Source organism: Pleuronectes platessa, chromosome 19 (genome assembly GCF_947347685.1).
Source record: "Pleuronectes platessa chromosome 19, fPlePla1.1, whole genome shotgun sequence".
Taxonomy (NCBI): Eukaryota; Metazoa; Chordata; class Actinopteri; order Pleuronectiformes; family Pleuronectidae; genus Pleuronectes; species Pleuronectes platessa.
Window position 1 is genome coordinate 6,007,955 of NC_070644.1, and position 19,984 is coordinate 6,027,938.

At 40.8% G+C, this 19,984-nt stretch overlaps 1 protein-coding gene across 1 annotated transcript in view; it reads left to right on the plus strand.

Moving 5' to 3' along the window:
• LOC128425200 (netrin receptor UNC5D) overlaps positions 1-19,984 on the plus strand; it is a 78,800-nt gene that overhangs the window by 17,957 nt on the left and 40,859 nt on the right. The window contains exons 5-6 of the mRNA XM_053411732.1: positions 12,119-12,262; positions 12,489-12,592. Of these exons, the coding sequence (XP_053267707.1) occupies positions 12,119-12,262; positions 12,489-12,592 (248 nt within the window). The remainder of the gene's footprint in view (positions 1-12,118; positions 12,263-12,488; positions 12,593-19,984) is intronic.

Below are 19,984 nucleotides of genomic sequence, written 5' to 3' on the forward strand. Positions count from 1 at the left end.
ACTCAACCATACAGTGGGCCGTCAACATCAATAGTGCAATAGTTAGGTTATCTTCTTTATGAGTGTGTTGTTGTATTTGTGTGATACAGGAGTTGTGGTAGTATGGTTTTTTATGTATGTATTATGTAAAAGTTCAACTTTGCAGATTCAAGATTCAAGATTTTTTATTGTCAAATGCACAACAATAACATTAAGCAGTCTCTGGCAATGAAATGCTTGAGTCTCAGGCTCTCTTCTAACAATGCTCAAGTAATTACAACCTATAAAATAAAATAAAATAAAATAGAAATAGTATAAAATAGAATATCAACATTTTAAATAGAAAATAAAGTATATATATATCTAAATATATAAACAGCTGATTGATACCTTAAGTATCGATACCACAAATAGCAAGTTGTGATTTGAGCAGTAAAGGGTAGGATCAGTAGAAAAAAAGGATCTGTCTGCATTATGGAGGAATTTATAATCCTAAAGGTGCTGTACCCCCCTCTAACTCTGTTTTCTGTTGAGTGAATGTGTGCAGCCAACAATTTCTTCAGTCCAGAGATCTGCCCTTCTTCACGGTGAATAAAAAAGCTGAAATCTCATTCTCTTGACACATTTAGAGCATGGTAATAAATACTAGTATTGGTATCAGTATTGGTGCTTCTTGCCCTGATACTACTGGGTAATCTATCAAAACCAAAGTTTGTGGGTGTGTTTTATTTTTTTTGCGCTATCCCTACTTCTGGGGTATTTTGTTGCAGGTTCATTGAGGGTTCAGGATCGTTATAAGGCTTGAGCAGTTTTGATTGAATAAATTCAGCGATGCGTGTGAACACCTGAGGGGATTTTTTTCCGGTACATCTTTATCTTGCAATTACCTTTCTCATTCTCAGCTAAAGTTTTCCCACATTTTTGTGCTTTCTAGCCTTTTCCACAGCCTGATCAAGGCTGGGATTATTGCTTTTTTCCACCTGTAGGGGGAGGCACTGTTGTTCTGACTTTGTGTCTGCAGCTAAGGTAGTCGCAGTGCCAGATTGACATCTAAGTCAACAAGACAGACAGAAAAGTGTAACAGATGCCGTGCCCAATCACACACTGCAATAAGCCGGTTTGTTCCGTTCAGTTCCCTGCGTTAAAGCTGCTGCCGTAATGGAGATTACAAGGCAAGTGGGAGGCTTGTAGCTGAAGTCTACATTTTGTTAAGTGAGGTTGGAAAGTTAATTAATTATATGGAGTCATCATCACTTAAAGTATATAAAGCTTTGCACACATCTTAAGGCTCGTCTATGTTCAACTTGAATCATATGCATACACAGTATGTACCCTTCGTTCATTTCATGTCGGTTCGTTGCACGTCTTCTGAAAGTTTACGAATTTGGACGAAATAGAGCAACCACCGGAAAGCGTGGGGAGCTGCCCTCTGGTGGATGTATTGCTTCACAACCATGCCAACGTAATGGATGCATGGAAGTATGCGGGCACTACTTGTCGGATGCTAGTTTTCTTATGCAAGGACATCTCATATAAACACAAATGTCCTTCTCAGCATTTTCAAGTCCAAGTATGCACTTCCTTTGAGTGGGACAGGTTTTCCAGCTTAATGCAAGACAACACCTCAAATTGTATCCTAAGGCTTACTGTGAACTGCATCATGGGATAGAAAGAACCAAAGAGACATGCTAAATAACAAAAAGTTTAAACATTCTAAATCCATTTAACAACATTTTGCCACACATCTAAACTCACGATACCGAATATTTCTCTGCAAATTCAGTGTGAAGATAATCTTTCATGCTCAACTCTGGATTTTGCTATTTTCCTGGACAACATAATTATAGCTGCAAACAGTGTATCTTCAGATTCAGTGCAACAGTGTTTATTTCCTTATCCCTTTGCCATTGCTAAGCCATTTGATAAACCAGAGGCAGACAAGGCTCAGCTGGATATTCCATGTAATCATTGCAACCCAGATTTTAACCTCCCTTCAGGAAAACAGCTCACACTGATAAACTCCTTAGAATGATTTAAGGGAGCAGTATCGAGTCCTTACAGACTCTAAATCGGAAGTTTGAGCTTTCCTAAAAATCCAAAGTCAAAATAACAGGATGGTTGCTGTAAACAAAGCACAGATTCCAATGCAGCACACTGTGACCTATCACGGAAGACGGTTTTATTTTTGCCTCGGTTGAAATGCTGTAAGAGATAGAAATGAGTGATAGAACTCAAGAGCTAGTTGAAGGACGGCGTGAAAGAAGAGGAGAGAGGAAGGTGGGCCAGAAGGATATCCGTGCCTATAGAGCTGAAAGGATGATACCCTGATGGAGAGATAAGAGAACGAGGGGATAAGGGAGAAAGAAGACACTGGAAACGGAGAGGGGCGATGGGAGAGTGGAATAGAGGCTGAAAACGGATACCGCTTTGGTTGTCTCAAAGGAGAGGATAGCAGCTCTTGCAGATTCAAAGATGAAAAGATAGCGGTTGAGGGAAAGCGCATGAATGAAGGGTGGATAGGGGAGGTATGCATTTCTATTCCTGATGATGCTCTGTCAAAGACCGACTCCAGTGTTGTGTATTATGATCCTAGATGATAACATCAACCAGGAACTCCAGGACAAAGAAAGAGAGGTGGCGACTGGTGAGGGGAAAGTGAGATGCCTCACACTCCCCGTGTCACAAACTGTTATTCAGAGAAATGGAAGAGAAACCAATGAAGCGGCTCACACGGGGAAAACTACTTGTGTATGCAAAACTGGCTCCAAATAAGCAGACATGCAGTTTTTGGATAAACATAAACAAGGCGACTGGGGAATGACACAAATAAGGACTCACGGCGTTTTAATGGCTGAATTATCAAGATTTTTGTCATGCATGAGGTAACGCGTCCCTTTGGTTCCAGGATTTAAGTATGACACACACAGCTGAGACCAGTCTGAAGATGTTGCTGGGAGCATGTTCCGCTTGTCTAGCAGCGTACGTCTGTGACTGGCCCCCAGCCAGCCCCCGCAGCCCCCACATGCTGAGCTGCATGCCGCAATGTCACATCACACAAACATTTCCCTAAAGCTGGATTCACATCAGACAGACAATCTCTTCAAGCTGTATCCATCCACCTCAACCACCGCGACGTACACAGCTGCCTCAAAAGGATCCCTGAGATGAACCCACTTCCGAAAATCCCTCCGTCACTGCAGCGTTCGGTGCGACAGAGGCCTCCTTTGCCCGTTTTGAGCTGATCGGGAGCCACTTGTAGCTGGCCCTGCCTGGATCCCTCAGGGCCTTTTCCTAGACCCAGCCAAGGTGAAACAATAGACCAAAGCTGGTGGAAATCACACCACAAGGCCGGTGCCAGACAGGCCCAAAAAAATTTAGACGGAGAACGAAGGAGAAAAGGAGAACAGCATGGGATGATAAGTGAGCATCGGCTTTGTTATATATCTTCCTGACTCTTTTATAGAGGCTACATTAGAGACAGATTAAGGGGCATGATTGAAATGGAAAGTGAAAACTGCTCCACCTTGAGGTCTGTTGTCAGGGCTCCGTGGCGTTTTGTCAACAGCCACTGGCATCAGCCTGAAGGGAAAGCAGTGGGAGCGCAGCACAAAGGAAAGAAACAGAGGGAACCGTGGAAGGAGCTAAATGGATGTTTGTATTCCTGAATGCAGAGAAGTGGCCGCGTGTCATCAACACGACTGAATGGTTATTGGATGATTTCTCCTACACACAGTCACTGGGAGTCATCTCAGGATACTTGGAAAGGAGACTAAGCTCTGTGATCTCTGCCTAGTGTGCAGGAAGCTGAGTGTCTCTCTGATTTCTCCCCTTTGTTTGTCAGGCCTTCAGCCGAAACACCATGGCCTTCGCTCAAACACAGAGCAGGCACCCTTCACTGTGGGAGTGTATTTATTAGCATTTTAAACCTTTGTTTTTTAATAAGCGTGTGTTAAGACATTAAAAGAGATACAGCACGTGTCCTTATGAGCTGTAAACTGAATAATAGGACTGTACTGTAGTGAAACACATTAATGGTGGTGTTAATATCACATTTCCTGCCAAATATAAAATTGGCAGTTTTTACGAGTTGAACATGGCTCATAACTCTGCCTATAGTGCTTCAAACCGGCTTGGAACTTTCAGAGCCAATGCTGACAGAGTCTAATGTTTAGGACGTTTCTTCATTACGAGATTTCTATTGAAGTTGACTTCTTCATGTTTACAGACAAACTGTGGTCTGGTCTTATTCCAGTAGTGTAGTGTTACCTTTGGCACCTCTCTGCAGCACAAGCTCTCTGAGGGAGACGGGAAACTGCAGTGCACACACACACACACACACACACACACACACACGTGTAAAAGACATTACTGGAAGGGTTAGCAGTGTGTCAATCTTGATTTATTTGACATTTTGTGTAGCAGCTTTACAACTTATTTGAGTGTTTGCTAACATTAGCTCTCTAACTAAAGTTGTGTTACCGGTCTGCCCCATCCCTCGCTCACACTTGCATTGCCTCATAGAGCTCCTCCATTGGGTGTAACTGAGCCTTAGCCAACAGCTTTAACTGATGTGGTCCTGGATCCCCATGTTCTCCTCCCACACTAATGCCCACATCAGAGGATTCTGGAAGGGAAAAGTCCTCAACTTCTAAAAAGCCTTACATGACAGAGGTTCCTTACGATGCTGTGTCACTCTCCATTTTAAATGGCCTGAAAAAGTCACAAATGTTACACTGCGAAACCAGCTCGGTCTCCATCGCCCCTTACTCTCCTGCCCAGTTTTATCAGTGGGTGGAGTAAGGTTCACAACTGGGATGAAGTTAGACTTTAAACATACTGAAATTATTTGTTATGAAATGGGCTGTCATGGAAAGCATCACTTTTTGTTTTCTCATGCTGTTTTATTTAGTGCTCACAAACATTCTCACTGTGTGCCAGAAAAACTGTTTTGCAGTTTTGAGTGACTCCGCAGTGCTGAGCTTCCTCCACCCTTTGTGAGCTTGTCAGATTTTAGCATAAACATTGCATCAGCAACACCCGAGTGTTGTTATATTCATTAGTTTCTCTTTTCTGTTTTTCTTCTCGTTGTTTTCATCATCGTTAATGAGGAAGAGGAGTTCAGATTGTGAACAACCCTAAATCCAGTTCTTAATCTTCATAGTGCTTTAGTCTGCTGTCACAATACCCACAAGTTGTCCAACTTAAAGGATCCTATATTAGAGTTAATTAATTGAGTGATAAATTAAAGGGAATTCCTGAAACATTACAGGTGAAACAGGATGACAAGGCCTCCATTCATGGGGTACTCAAGGAAACTGAAATAATTGATGAGTGTAAAAATGATATATAAATAATATAATGTATGCTATGGCCTTCACAGTCAGCCTCAACCCAGTTGAACACTAATGGGAGACTTTGAACAGACGCGTTGACAGCAATCTCCACCACCATGATCAAAACACTAAGTGTAGGGAGCATCTTCTGGAAGAATTGAGATCATTGTTACAAAAAGAGTTTCAGAGACAATGTAGAATCGATCGCCAAGGAGTACTGAAGCTGTACTGGTGGCACGTGTTGGCTCTACCTATGTCATCCATAGGTTACTTGTCTCTTCCTCATACAAGGATAGCAAATAATTGTCATAGTAATGGTAATAAACAGGTGTCGGTTTTGTTGTTTTGTTTGGGCTCTCAAATAATGTGGTTAGGTTTTGGGTTAATATAAGTATTTCCTTAAGGTCAGAGGACCTTCATTACGATAGATACAATGATAGTCTCCACAGTCCAGGAGTGAGATTTTTCAGAGTTAAAATACATTTTAAGACTGATGCTCTGAATAAAAACCCTGTCACTGTGCTTCCATCAAATAATCTCACCTTTTAGTCAGTGTAATTCGTTTCCAGAGAAAACTCATTAAAGCTAGGGTTGGTAGTCGTGGAAAACCTTGAAAGAGCAGGCTACACTTTAAAATATATTTAATGATGCATCTCCCCTCTTCCTATCAGCCCTCTCATCAAAGCTACGCCGCGGAAAACATGTGAACACTCAGTGCTTTGACAACTGCCAGAGGCCGACTTTTCTGTGACTCGTTAACTCCTGACTCCTCTGACTAACGTCTCTGCTTCAGTGGTTTATGTCTCCCTGACTTGTGAAGGCTCAGGCAGTGGGAGCAGGGGCAGGGTGCACGCAGGCAGGTAGGCAGGCCAACCAATCATTTCATTCAGACTGAACGAACAAATAATTGTGTTTATTAAAGTCTTACGAGGTCTTTTCAGACGACTTTATTTATTGATGGCTATCGGGACTTGAAGCGGATTTCAACAAACACGATAAGAAAGTGTTTCAGAACTAACTTACCAACCCTGCCTTAAATTTTGCCTTCTAAACCAGCCCCCAAAGATCTCTGGGAATGTTTTAATGTTTTCTTGGTACATTGCCCACAAACTACAAACATGTCTTTTCACACTGGAGCTGAAGGGGTGGGGGGGGGGCATAAAATACAGTGTTGACATTTAGAATGACATTTTTATCTCTGGTTCTGCTCAGTAAATTCTGATGATCACCTGATGTACAGTCATTTTATCAACTGATTATAGCTCTAATCTGTCCGTGTAAAAAGTTCAGGGAAGGATTGAGGGACAATGGGGCTGCAGTCTAGCAGAGCTGTGAAGGGAGTGTGTTTGTTTGTGGCGTATTTGCGGTGGTGTGGAAAGTCTGGGAATTAATGCTTTTAATTAAATTTTTTAAGGGAGTGTTCAGGGAGTGACACTGAATTGAGTTTTAATAATGTTATTAAGCTAAAGAGGAGAAAATTCATCCATCATTGAAGCACAAGCTACTACCTTTATCTACACATAGCTCCCCATTGCTGCTCAATTCACATTAAAGCAACTTCTGCTGGACCCATCTGCTATTCAATAATGCGGCCACATGACTCATCTCAGACACTCAAATAAACACGGTCGGGCGTTGCCATCACTGCACACAAGGGAATCAGACTGTTGTTGTTTGTGGTTCCTCATGGTGGAACAAGCTACCAAATGCCATCAGAGCATAGTATTTTCAATAGCATCTCCCTAGGGGGGGTGGATGTGAATATAAACATCTGCCAAAAGAGCAAATATAAATGTGCAGCCAACCATGACCTGATCTTGGCATTGGTTCAATTTTGCATATGTTAACAAATAGAATTTAGACAGAGAAACGCCAACACAACAGCATCTCAGTACGGTCCCCTCATCTTCCTCTACTCCAGCTCCTGGCATCTGTCTTCCAACAGAATCATATTACATGAGTCCAAGTCTTGCCGCCATGAAGCCCAGCAACACATCAGAAAGGACCATGACAACCTGTGGCTGTGTAGACAGTTGTAAGTGCGTGGGGCTTACCTTGAGGCAACATTGCTTCATGTTCTGTGTGAAATTACTTTGTCCATACTCCGCATATTCACAGTATATATATATCATTCTAGCTGCACACAAAATAACATGCTATTAAAGAATATATAACTTGAATTATTGCATGAAATCAACTGAACTAGCATTATTTTTATTTCATCCCCAGTTCTAACTAAAGAACCTCATTCCATAATAAGCTGTGTAGCTGTAGATTTAGTGTTGGCAGAAACAGACAGTGAACATATAAAGAAACAAGTCGGAAATCCCTTTACCTTTGTTGACTGTAAATCATGGTCTGATTTGAAATTTTGATAAACAAAATGCAGCCACTGACAAATATCTGAAAAGCTCTCTTTGGCAGTAAATCATCACTAACTTGAGCTCTTCAGTTTCCTATCATATTGGATTAGTTCATTTTGAATGTGTTCCTACGTTAGTGGCACATTGTGTCAATCAGATGACAGTCAGTGGAGCAGGGGGAACAAATATTTCTCCAGACATTTATCTGTGACATTGTTCATATCCTGTTAATGTATTTTTATGAATATACATCCCTAATACATACATGTTACCAGCGTTGACCTTGTCAAGACCAGAAGACCTCATTGGTGCTGATGAGGAAAAAAGTCATTCATGAGGTCCTGGTTAAGTTTGGGGTTAAATTGGGGTGAGGCATGAATCGGTCACGGTTGAGGTTAAGGATAAGGTTTTGATGATGAAGGAATGGAAGTCTATGCAGAGTCCTAATAAGGACAGCTGTGCAAACCTGTGTGTGTATGTGTATTAGGCATAATTTCAGTCAGTCACTGTAGAGGATCACAGTGTCTTCAGAAAACACGTCTGTTCTACATTCCTCCATTAGGCCTCCTTTGATAACCTTTCATTTCACATTCATTTAATCCCAGCCCATGTCTAAGCGGCTGTCTGCCTTGTGCTGCGTGATGGCAAAGCCTGTGGAGACACAACTCCTCTACAAGTGTAGGGCTGCGTAATTAAGCAATAAGCCACAAGAGGCTAAGCTTTACAGTGATTTCTGAACAGCTGCTGTGAGATGCGTAGTTAGGCACAACTTGTTAGCACTTCTAAAAAACAATTTCTATTAACTGACTGCCTTCAGGATACTGTACAAAATGTCTACAAGCTTCTATAAATGGAAGACTTTAAACTAATTTCCATTCTTTACACTTTCTGGTTCTTTAAAGTTAAACCCTCAAGATTTCCAGGAAATCAAACTCTGCTTTTACTTATTTATTTTTTTAGCAATGGCCATTCAATGTAAGTTCACTCTGTAATTACCTTACTGTACGGTAGTTTTAAATTTGAATTGCAGAGTCCATTATTCCAATGTTCCTTTCAAATAGCCCATAGGCATTAGGAATTCACAGGAAACAATGCACATTATTTCATAATTTTATCTGTCTGTAATCAGCGTCACCTTTTATTGTGTACTCTCCTGTATCAAAGCTGTGTTTAATGATAAATGCGAATGCAGACCTATCATTTCCTACTGCCACTGCCGCACATTAAAAGCTTTTAAGTGCTACGGCTACAGCTTTTACAGCACTCAGAGGCAATGCGATGCATTTGTCACTGAGGGTTTGCAATGACAATTGTTCATGAAAAATGCATAAAGGCTAAATATGGAGGGGAAAGGCTGATTATTGTTATCGACTGACCTGTTTATTTAAGAGTGTAGAGCTGCACTGTAAACGTATTCACCACTTTCTACTTTTGCTGTATTTGAAACATAAACTTTCAAAATGTAAATGTAACCAGCACGAATTGAGCTGCAGCAAGTAAAGACTCCACAGAAACCTGAAGCTGCACGAAGAGGTGCTCACCTGTTTATTCAAAGTTCAGTGAGGCTTGACTCAGTTGGCAGAATCCTGAACTGGGGAATCAGTTGTTGTAAACAAGCCCTTATGCTGATGAGTCCCAGCCGCCTCTTCTACGGAGCACTGGTTGCCTGTTTATTAATATTGAACTTATCACATGTCCAAACGCTTCGAATTTAACGCTGGAACTCCTTGGGCAAAAAACAATACACATGACAACTGTGAACGGTTGTCAAGATACGCGAGCCACATACACACAGACAGAGATTTCCGGAGTTATTAGATTGGATAGTTGCTCTAGGACTGTTTTCTGTAGTTTTTAACCAATATCTTTGTTCCCATCAGTGACCACTGGTGCTAATAAATCAGGCACAACTTAAACTAGACTTAAAGTTAATATTATTATATCCATTCAACATTTCTGTGTAGGTATTTATGTTTACGCAGTTCTTAAACTTTTTGATCAAGACAATTTGGATCCATTTAGTGTGAGATGCATTTTAATGCCAGCTTTGAGAGGACACACTTGGAGCTGTCCACTTAATATAATGTTATCCAAGAAACATTTATAATCCAGGTATGAACAGGATCTTAGAAAGAGTCCAGAACTCTACATGCATGGGTAAAAAAAAAAAAACAGAAGGTGCAACTTGTCACAGAACACATGAGCTCAATGAAGGCTAACATCAAAATCACAGGAGCACTAACAAACAAAGTGGCCGGAATGCATCCATACTGGGTTAAAAACAAACAACAAAGATCTCAGCTCAGACAAGTGTTTTTAGCTCTGTATTAGAAGCACTTGACATTCACATGCCCACAGGAAGTGTCACAGATTGCTTGAATAAAAGCTCACCTCCTGCTCGATGAGACAATTGCAGAGTTGGAAAATAATGGGTTATATCTGCGGCTGCTTACAAAGAAGACAAGGTGAGCGGATATTTATTTTCTTTCAGAGAAGGGTCACACAAAACGAGTGTGGCAAATAATGGAAGGATACTTTGAGACTGAAAAGACCCAATGAGGGAGTGAATTTGGGTAGCTGCATCGTTGTTTCCCAAATGATAAATGTCTGCCCTTCCAGGCAATATTGCGGCCTTGGAGTATTCAAACTGAAATGGGGCCGGAAGAGTTTCCCAAAATTTGGAGTGATATGGACACCTGGCAAAAACATAAGAACACATGACGCTAGCCAGAGGTTAAATGATGGGACTCCTCCCCAGTCAGTCAGAACTGAATCCACTGTTTAACTGTTTAAACTGTTTATTTATATTTTAATAAATCTGTTTAAATTTGCTGTCTGAGTTCTGATTTCTTTCGTGCAAGAGACACATCAGATACTTGAAAGCTGCAATTTCTTAGACACCCAATAAAGCCACCCTATTATATATTAATGGTTCCAGGCTGTCATCTTTTTTTGCATAGCCTGGCATAATTGAAATAGCCCACTTTTAAATTCACATCAGATGTCTCAGAAAACACTAGTCTCACGTCTGACTCATTATGGGTCTGCATCACAGACGATATACAGATATGAACAAATGACCTGCCTCACATTAACTCAAAGTTGTGCTGCAGAAATGGCCGGTTTGATTGTCAGGGAAAGCATCATGTTCCAGATGCAGCGTTTTTAATTGCACAGTTTTGCAATCTTTTCAAATTACAGCCCCTTCATATGTTTTCAAAGAAGAGAAATTAGTGCTCACGCTCTCCCTCAAAACAATAAGTGGCTCATGTGTCCCTCACTTCTCTATAAATAATATCGTTCGATGCTGAAAGAAGATACACAGGCTTTAATAAAAATGATACATTATACAATCACAATCCACATTGCTGTCTGCAATACTCAAGCATAACAGACCACTATTAACCCTCAGGAGTCACAGATCACATGAGTGTCTGGTTCAAGACATTGCATCTCAAAGATGGAGCCTAGTGGAGCGCTGGGTTCAGGTTTCAGTCCAAAGTGCTTTCTTGTAACTCTGTACTAGTTTTTGTTTGGTGTTGATATGCCGAGTTAAAAACTGGGATGTGATCAAATAAATCCAATGTAAAAAATCATATTTTAAATGCGAGTAAAAATATGCAAGATAAGAGGATGCAGGCGTTGCATTTATTTCAATATCTTTGTCATTTTTTGTTCTATTGGGAAATGGGGGGGAAATATGTGAATGTGCTGATTCTGCGGTACAGGCTCAACATACTAAGGGAGAGAAGTGGGCAGAGATTTATATTTTGTGTCTCCAGCAAACGGACAAAAAAATTGACCCCCCCACCATGAAAATGCAAAACGTTTCATTTAGTCTCAGTTGGAAATTTTCGATGTTAAATTTGCATTACTTGGAAACTGGGAATGCAAAGACAGTGATGTACATACACTGTTCTGGAGAGTTGCATTGTTATAAAGAAAACAAACGTGTATGACCACACTTACTTTGTATTTCCATTTATTTTTTTGTGTATTTCTGGGTCCATTATGTTGAAATATAATGTGAAGGGAAATATATAGTATAATATATATAGTCTGGTCATTTAGGCAATGTTCTGCCGGAAAAAAAGATACCACACAATGGAATAGTCAACACTTTAAGGGCAATTTAAAAGGCATTAAAAAACTACAACAACAAAATAGCCTAGGACTCCTGAGGGTTAAGGGTGACATGGTCAGCTCTTTGTGTGCGAACCGTTTAGAAACAGACCCCTGACGATGGAACCATGGAAGGTTGTGGTTTTGAGCAGTCTCTCCCTGTGCCTCCTCCCGGCACACGGCAGATCTGTTTACTGCTGATAATCTTATCAGATTGACATTCCACTCATCATCCTGTCCCTGCGATTCTTCATCTCTATGATTAATCACCCCAGCATCTAAATGAAAGCTAATCTAAGCCATCAACCCTCTCGTCTGCAGGGCTGAAGATCCGCGAGGTGATGATCAACGTGTCCCGTCAGCAGGTGGAGGACTTCCATGGCCCGGAGGATTACTGGTGCCTGTGTGTCGCCTGGAGTCACCTGGGAACCTCCAAGAGCCGCAAGGCAGCCGTCCGCATCGCCTGTAAGCAACTCTGTGTCATTTTGATACCAGGCTGACCTTATTGTCTCTGAAAAGGTTATTCCTCTTCAAACCGGCATTGTGATTTTCCTTCTTTATGTCCACGTATGATTGCGTGTGGAGAAAAGGTCACACATGAAACAAATGTGACTTTTAATGCGCGGGCTTATGTGTTCCTCCGTGCTGTTGTGGTTGTTCTGTAATGCAGGCTGTTTATTCTCCTTCACAGACCTGAGGAAGAACTTTGAGCAGGACCCCCAAGGCACTGAGGTGCCGCTGAATGGCATGATTGTGTTGCACTGCCGTCCCCCAGAGGGAGTGCCTGTGGCTGAGGTGAGGTCTTCTCACACTTCAAACAAGTAACATTTTCTCCTGTGTTGCCGGGAGAGGAGCAGTCATCTGTCTGCTTCAACGACAGAATAACTCTGTTTTCGTGACACAATGTTTTGCTTCTCTCCAGCCACTGCAAATCAAAGAGACTCATGCATTTTCCCTCCCGTCTAGTGTAAACCAGAGCGGCAGTTGATGAGCTGAAGACACCGTTCATTTGGAGTGTTGGGCTTATTCTGCTTAAGTCAGAGTGATCATTCATATACTGGCCATAATAACTTTCCATGTGCATCGCTATGTTTTCTGTTTTCTCTGTTCTTGTGGAAAAGGATGTAAGGGTATGACTTATTAAGATGCCATGTATTCATTTCATTCTTACTATCATTCCTCTCTCCTTTGAGTCTGCTCGGGGGGTTGTGTGTGTGTGTGTTTGTGTGTGTGCGTGCCTGTGTGTGTATGTGTGTGTGCGTGCATGTGTCTGAAAGACATACCATTTTAATTTTTACTATGAATATAAAATGAGGCTCTCCCGGACAGCGCCGCTGAGTGATGTGTGTGTTGTGCTGCGCTCTGATGTTGTGTGCCTTCATGTGGAGGCTCAGAAAGAAGATATGTCAATACCAAAGCCTGTGTGCCCAAGTATCTGGAGCTTTGCATTTACTTAAAGGCACAGTCCGTGATCTATTGCTTAAACAAAACAGTCGCCAAACCAGCAAATGTCAAAGCACAGGACCGGAACCCTGCTACTGCTGCTGCTTTTAAAGTTGACTGACAGGTCCTTAAATGCACAGTCTAATACGTTATTGATGTTTTATGATGCTAATGCTTTTAGTTTTGTTTATGGGTAAAAACAGATATATATATATCGTATATTTTTAAATCTAGTCAGTTCAGAAAAACATTGAATTTAAATCCTTTGAGTCAGATTTCTTTGCTGCAGTCTGAACAGGAATACTGGGACTATGACCCATTTTCCTCCAGTCTGGCTTTTTTCCAGCAAATTGGATATGAAATGAAACCATGACTGTGGTTGAAGAGCTAACGTTAAACTATAGGGCTGATTTACAGCGTTTACAGAATTTATAATATTCTGTATTTTCGCTAGTTTAGGACCAGCTCCCATTGTCTTTGCTGGTGCCCCTAGACAGTTTCTCATACTCTTTCTAACCCTCTCACTACAAAAAGTTTAAATTCCACCACGTTGCTCTACATGAGCATGTAGCATGCACTAGTTTAAAGTGTTTAACCAGCTGGTTGTTGGTTTTATGTGTTATTATTGGTTGTGGTGTCTAATGTTGTGATGACTCTTTTGTTTGTAGGGCAATGTACAAAACATAGGCCAAATGCGATGACCATTTGTGTGTGTGTGTGTTTGTGATGAATGATGAATGAGTCAGCTCACACAAATGGAGCATCGGTGTACCACCAGACTCCCCCATGCATTGTGGTCATCAAATAGGCAACTCCTCCTCATGAATTAATTAATGCGACGCCGGCTAACAAAGAGAATGGTAATAGTAAATAATGCAGGGACAAAACCCAGCTCCCTCTAGTATGACTTGCACGAGGGAAGAAAAAATACCCACGTCCAGAGCTGGAGATGGCGGCTGCACTTTTCTCTTTTCGTGACTTTAGGCATCGCTGAGAGGTTAAAGCCTTTTTTTCTGTAACCAGCACTGTGAAATTTGTCTGGGAGAGAAGGCTCAGCTCAGCTACAGTTTTAAGGAATTTAAGGAATTGAGGTCACGATGCAATGAGATCTGTTGAACTCTATTTGTATTCCGAGGCACATTTATTTTGGTCATGACATTTATTTGAGTCTTCCATAGTACTGCGATTTGCAGAAGATCCTGACGGAAATTAATACTCGTGATGTTGGCAAAAGGCAAACAGTACATTTTTGGGAGGTGACGGTAAAACTTTCAGTTGACAACATGCAAATTGGAACGGGTTCCAACTTTGCACGCAGGGTAAAGACATAAACACTGCGCAGCCGACTTTACAGCTTGAAATCCACTTATGTCGCTGCTCCGCTCGTGTTCTCAGAGGCAGCGGGAACAGTGAGAGAGAGAGAGGAAAGAACTTTATCCACATCTCGCTGTAACTAAGCCACCCGGGAGTTTACTGGGCTGCTGTGTAGGATGTTAATGAAAATCAGAGAATGCCATATTATCTATCCCTGCAGTGATGGTGGCAATAATCTGAGCACATTGTAAACCAGACCACAGACTAAAACAGCTTAAGCCTGCTGCAGTTTATTGGATAGTACATTGAGATGGCAAAATCTTCTCGGTTGTCTCCACTTTTTATAAACAGAGAGAGCGGGCTAACACATGCATTGTTATGTTAATGTTACCACATCATTGGCTCTGACTGAAGCAGGACAACATACATGTCCTCTCCTTTGAAACGTTTGAATCTAAAATAATCGAAGCGCTGCAGATGAAAACCCACTGGAGGAGAAAGAGCATGGCTATAATAATGAATTCATAATAAAGGCAGCTCTTAGAAAACAACAAGAGAGCCAACAGGAATTAAGAGACAAACCTATCTCAAGGAAATCAGTCTCCTGAGGATCTCCAGCAGCAAAAAGGATCCGAGGGAATTCACGGTTCACAGATACAGACAGAGCACGAGCCTGACACCATGTGATGTGTGTGAGGAGTCACTTTTCAAAATGTCTTTATCGTATGTGTTGCAGTTTTATGGATGTTTCATCTATTCTGCAGCATCAAAAGACAGCCTTAGGAAAACAAGAGCCACACTCTTGCGTACAGCTCCCCAAGAGGCTTTTAATAATGCATTTCCTTTGACCAGAAGGTTAATATAATGACCTCCAATTTGCCTTCAACTGCAGACAACTTTTGATAACTCTCTATTTAAATATGAGGGCAAAGAATACAGGATACAGCACAATCTCCAATCATGACCGAGAGGAAACCGCAAAGGAACTCTTAAAGATATGATATGTAACAGTTCTTCATTAAAAATGTCTAAAAACGACAAGACCTATGTTATATATTTTGTTGATTTGTGCTCTTATATCGTTCAAAAAGACATTTCATTTTTGTCGTCTTTTAATTGTGTCATATCAGCTTTACCCGTCTCTGATGTAAGATCTGTGGAAAACAACGTATGACGAAGGAAAAACGCACCGCTGGCCAGTTAGCCAGTCGTCTGTTTATACCTTCCACTCTTTGTATTGGTCACTTGTTATGGATCTCAATATGATCAGCGTTCTGTCACCAAATTTCTCCCTGGAAATCGCAAATGCACAGCGGAACAAAGCGACCCAAAAGGTTGTTTGACAAGAAATGACGTCTGCTTCACAATGTCATCAAACAAGGTATTTTCTTGTGGCCAAAGATAAATGTTAATTTCATCAAAATTTATTTTAGTTCATTTTTTCACGAACCAAATAGGTGTTTTGAATATCTAGTGAAACTAGATGATATATATTAAAAACATACTTTAGTCCCAGGCAGTGACTGCCTCACCAGCTGTAGAAATTGTTTCAGAATTAAAGTCAATCCGAGTAAATAAATAACTTTTGAATTTGCCGGCTTTCAATGAGTGAAGTGAAAACTGTGGCTGGCTTTGTGAGGTCAAATGGTGGAGAGAATAAAAGGTCTCCTATATCTTCAATGGTTTTTACAATCATTAGCTCCGTATTAACTGCCCAAGTATTCTTTACCAAGTGCAATTAATCATCGGGCCTCTCATCCAAAGTCATTTGAAGTGCTTAAAATGTAATTATTCAGTGATAAACATAACATTTCCAGAGACAGCGTGGAGATAAACCAAGGACACGACAAGGGTTTTCGCCGCCCCCGCCTCTAGAATATGATGCTGTCAGGTTCGGAGGGCTCATTTGTTTAATGTAATTTCATGAAAGTCATTGTTGCATTGAGAAAAGGCCACACGTGGCTGAGGGAAGGCGGAGAGGCTTCATGCACGAGAGGAGTGAGAGGGGGAGGGCGCTCAAAACTCAACTTTAATTGAATCAGATGGAACAAAACCTACTGCAGTGCTTTCTAATCGTCTTCATGTCGCTTTCACTTCCTATTTGAATGATTGTAAATGTAGGTCATTACCACTCCTCTAAGAATAATCGGGTGTATAGGTGATGCATGGAGGAACTGGGATGACTTGAGAAGAACATACTTTTTTTTGTTTACGTGTGTTAAGTTTAAGATACCTTTCCGCTAATAAACACCCAGACCACCAGGCCTGTCGCCTCTTTCATCTCACCACCTTCAAACAGCTTGAAGCTATCATAGAGATGAAACTGCTGCGTGGTACACAGCTCCCCTGCTGAACATTTGATCCTGCTTTCAGCGTATCATGACTTTGTTTTATTTGCTCTCCTTCTTCTGGCTAGAAAATTGAACTGTAACAAAACAAGACAAAGTTACAAGGAAGCCGTTTTGAGGGACACAGCGTGCGGCGCAGACTTTACTTTAGCTGCTGTGTCACGTTCAACACCGCGACCTTGACACCACAACCCTGACCCCCAGCACCCTGCCCGCGAGGCCTGATCAGCAGGGTGAGGTGCGTTGTTGTTCACCACTGGTTGCTGCTATCTAAGTGGAACAAATTTGCCAATTAAGCAAATCCGTCTCCTCTCCTCCCGAAGGCGCTGGCTTATCAGGCTCATTTGAGTCTGTCCTTCTCATCAGCATGTGCATCTCTCTATCGCTTTTCCCCAAAGGGCAGACTCTTGGTCCAACGCGGTATGCAAATCACACTCGGGGGTTGACACACTTCTTGCAGCGAACGGTGGAAAAGAGTGAAGGAGGGGCGGAGGGAGCGAGATTAATCGAAGCCAAAACATGAATCCGAAAAACCAACCGCAGTACAAGACGATTATTTTGATTTGCTTTAGTGTAAGAATTCCCCAGGATTGGGGCCAAAAAAAAATTTAACTCACCAAAGGCAGTTAGAATATATTCTACTCCTGCAATCACAGAGACAATTATGTTTGGTCAGTTCCATAGGTAAAGACAATGTTTTAATGAAATGACACCTTTCTTCTTCTAATTATTACTTTTCCGTTCAGCAAACTGATCTCATATTCCCTTTACATCAGTTTGTTTCATTTCCTGATGAAAGGACCAATAACGTTAAGCTTCACACATAAGTTCACATGAGGTTCCAGTTAAAACTTCTAGTTTGAAAACATTTCTTTTATCCTCAGTGTCTGAGATGACTTTGTTTTTACAACAGAAAGTCTGGACCATGGTAATAACCAAGGCTTGTGTCTTTGTTATATTCTTTCAATAGTTTTAGGTTCACTTTTTTTTTTTTAAATAGAGTGCATAGAAAAAAGTTGTCTTTCAGATTGAATAGAGGACGTGACTGAATCTGAAGTTAGAAATGCTTTCAAATCTGTGCAGTAGCTCCTCATCTGCAGACACACACCACAAACGCATGTGATTGCTTTCTACTTATGCAACAATGTATCATTACTTTTTTACTTTTTTACTGAATACACTTAAAAAAAAAGAATACAGCAATAAAGTCAAACTAATTAAAGAGTATATTAGCTATATACATAAAGGAATCCATCAAACAGGGGCACAGAGCCAGCACTGGCAACCTTTTCTAAGACACATAGCAAAAAAACTCAGCAGCTTTGCAAAGAGGGTGAGTGCATAATCCTAAGTGAAGGGCAGATCGATGCCACAGTCCCTGATACTCCAACACTCAAAGTCACTTGTTATCAATACCAACTAAAAAGCATTGATTGGGAAATAGTTGTCTTTTTAAGTCTGGCTGCACCACTCTGGCAAAACTAAATTGAAGCCACTGAAAAGACCCAGCTCTCCTCCGTCCACCGTCTTAATCTATATAAAACGTTGTGAAGTTGACCACGACTCCTTTGATTTATATTAAGTTAGCTAAGTTTTGAGTTTAGACGAAGCTGTGCTATTTCATAGTGCTTTTAAAGTAATTAACTATCAAAACATTATAGAATAAGTATTTTACACTGTTTTGCATAAATTCTACAGTAATGTTTCAGTGAACCGACCTCTCTGATGAGGGGTGAGTCTGTCTAGAGATGAGGGCCGATACTGACCTAAGAGGACAGATTGGATACCATGACCTGATTGAGAAACATTAAATAAAACAACAAGTGTCCATGCCAGTGTCAATGTCAGTGAAAGCTTTGGTCTTTCCACTGTTAGTAGTGACATTCATTCAATCATTGCAAGCCACAAATTCAGTTATTTTTCACCACATCAATTCTTGACATTATATAACCCAGTGAACTCCAGGCAGTGAGAAACAGGTTTATTATTTAGAGGAAAGAGTATTGGGTGGAAGCATGTCTAGTTCCTGGAACTTAAGTGCTTCACATCTAAAAGCAAAGAAAAAGGAATAAAAGTTAGACAGTGTTTATTTTTTTATATCTTTTAAACAACAATTCTGTAGGCTGATGAAAAGCATCCAGCCGACTGATGAAAAGGTATACATTTTAGAAAACCGTGCAGGGCACCAGAAATAGCACTATTTATTTGCTCATTTACTTCTTAATACTACTACAGTGCCAATTCAAACCTGCCTGTTTGCTTGTCCTGTGTTAATGCCCCGGAGCTACTTCAGAATTATTCCTTGTTATTAGTGAGTCCTCCTCAATCAGTTCATATACTGTCACTACCTACATTTTACTCAATCACAAACATGGCTCACCCTGCAGGGGCCAAAGATCCATACTGAGTTAGGAAGATTGGCTTTTTCTTAATCCTACACATTGAAACAGACTTCAACAGAACTTAAAGTTAACATCATTAATACCGTTGAGCCAACTCCATTAATTAATAACAATACAATTGATAATAAATGTTGTTGCTTTTAATTGCTTCAAAGCTTTTTAGAAACACTATATGGTGCAGGGTGATGTTATAAAACGTAATGTTCCCCCCCACTGACTGGTCAGCTATTTATTCAAAGTTTATTGAACATATTTTATGTCCAAAATCCGAGCAAATTGCAGCATGCAGGAATTTAGATCAACCTAACTCCATTAATGTCAGTCGTCGTTTGTATTTTGATAATTTATAATGTACAGCTCTCGTAACGTATGCAAGAAAACTTTAAAAATACTTGATTAACTCAAACTCCATACTGACGCTAAGATTACATCCCACCGCACAGTCTCAGTATCTATCCCTCATTTCCCACTTCCCTGTGCTCTGTGTTCCAGACATAAAAGGTTACGCACACTCTCCTTGTAAAGAGATACCAGCATAATCATTTCATTGACCCTGATTCCAGACATCTAATTTCACAGATATCTTTGATAGTTTTTCTTTTATTGTATTCTGTAATATATAACCTGGGAGACAGCGGACACCTACAATATAATGAAACGCCATTCATTTCCTCCTCAAT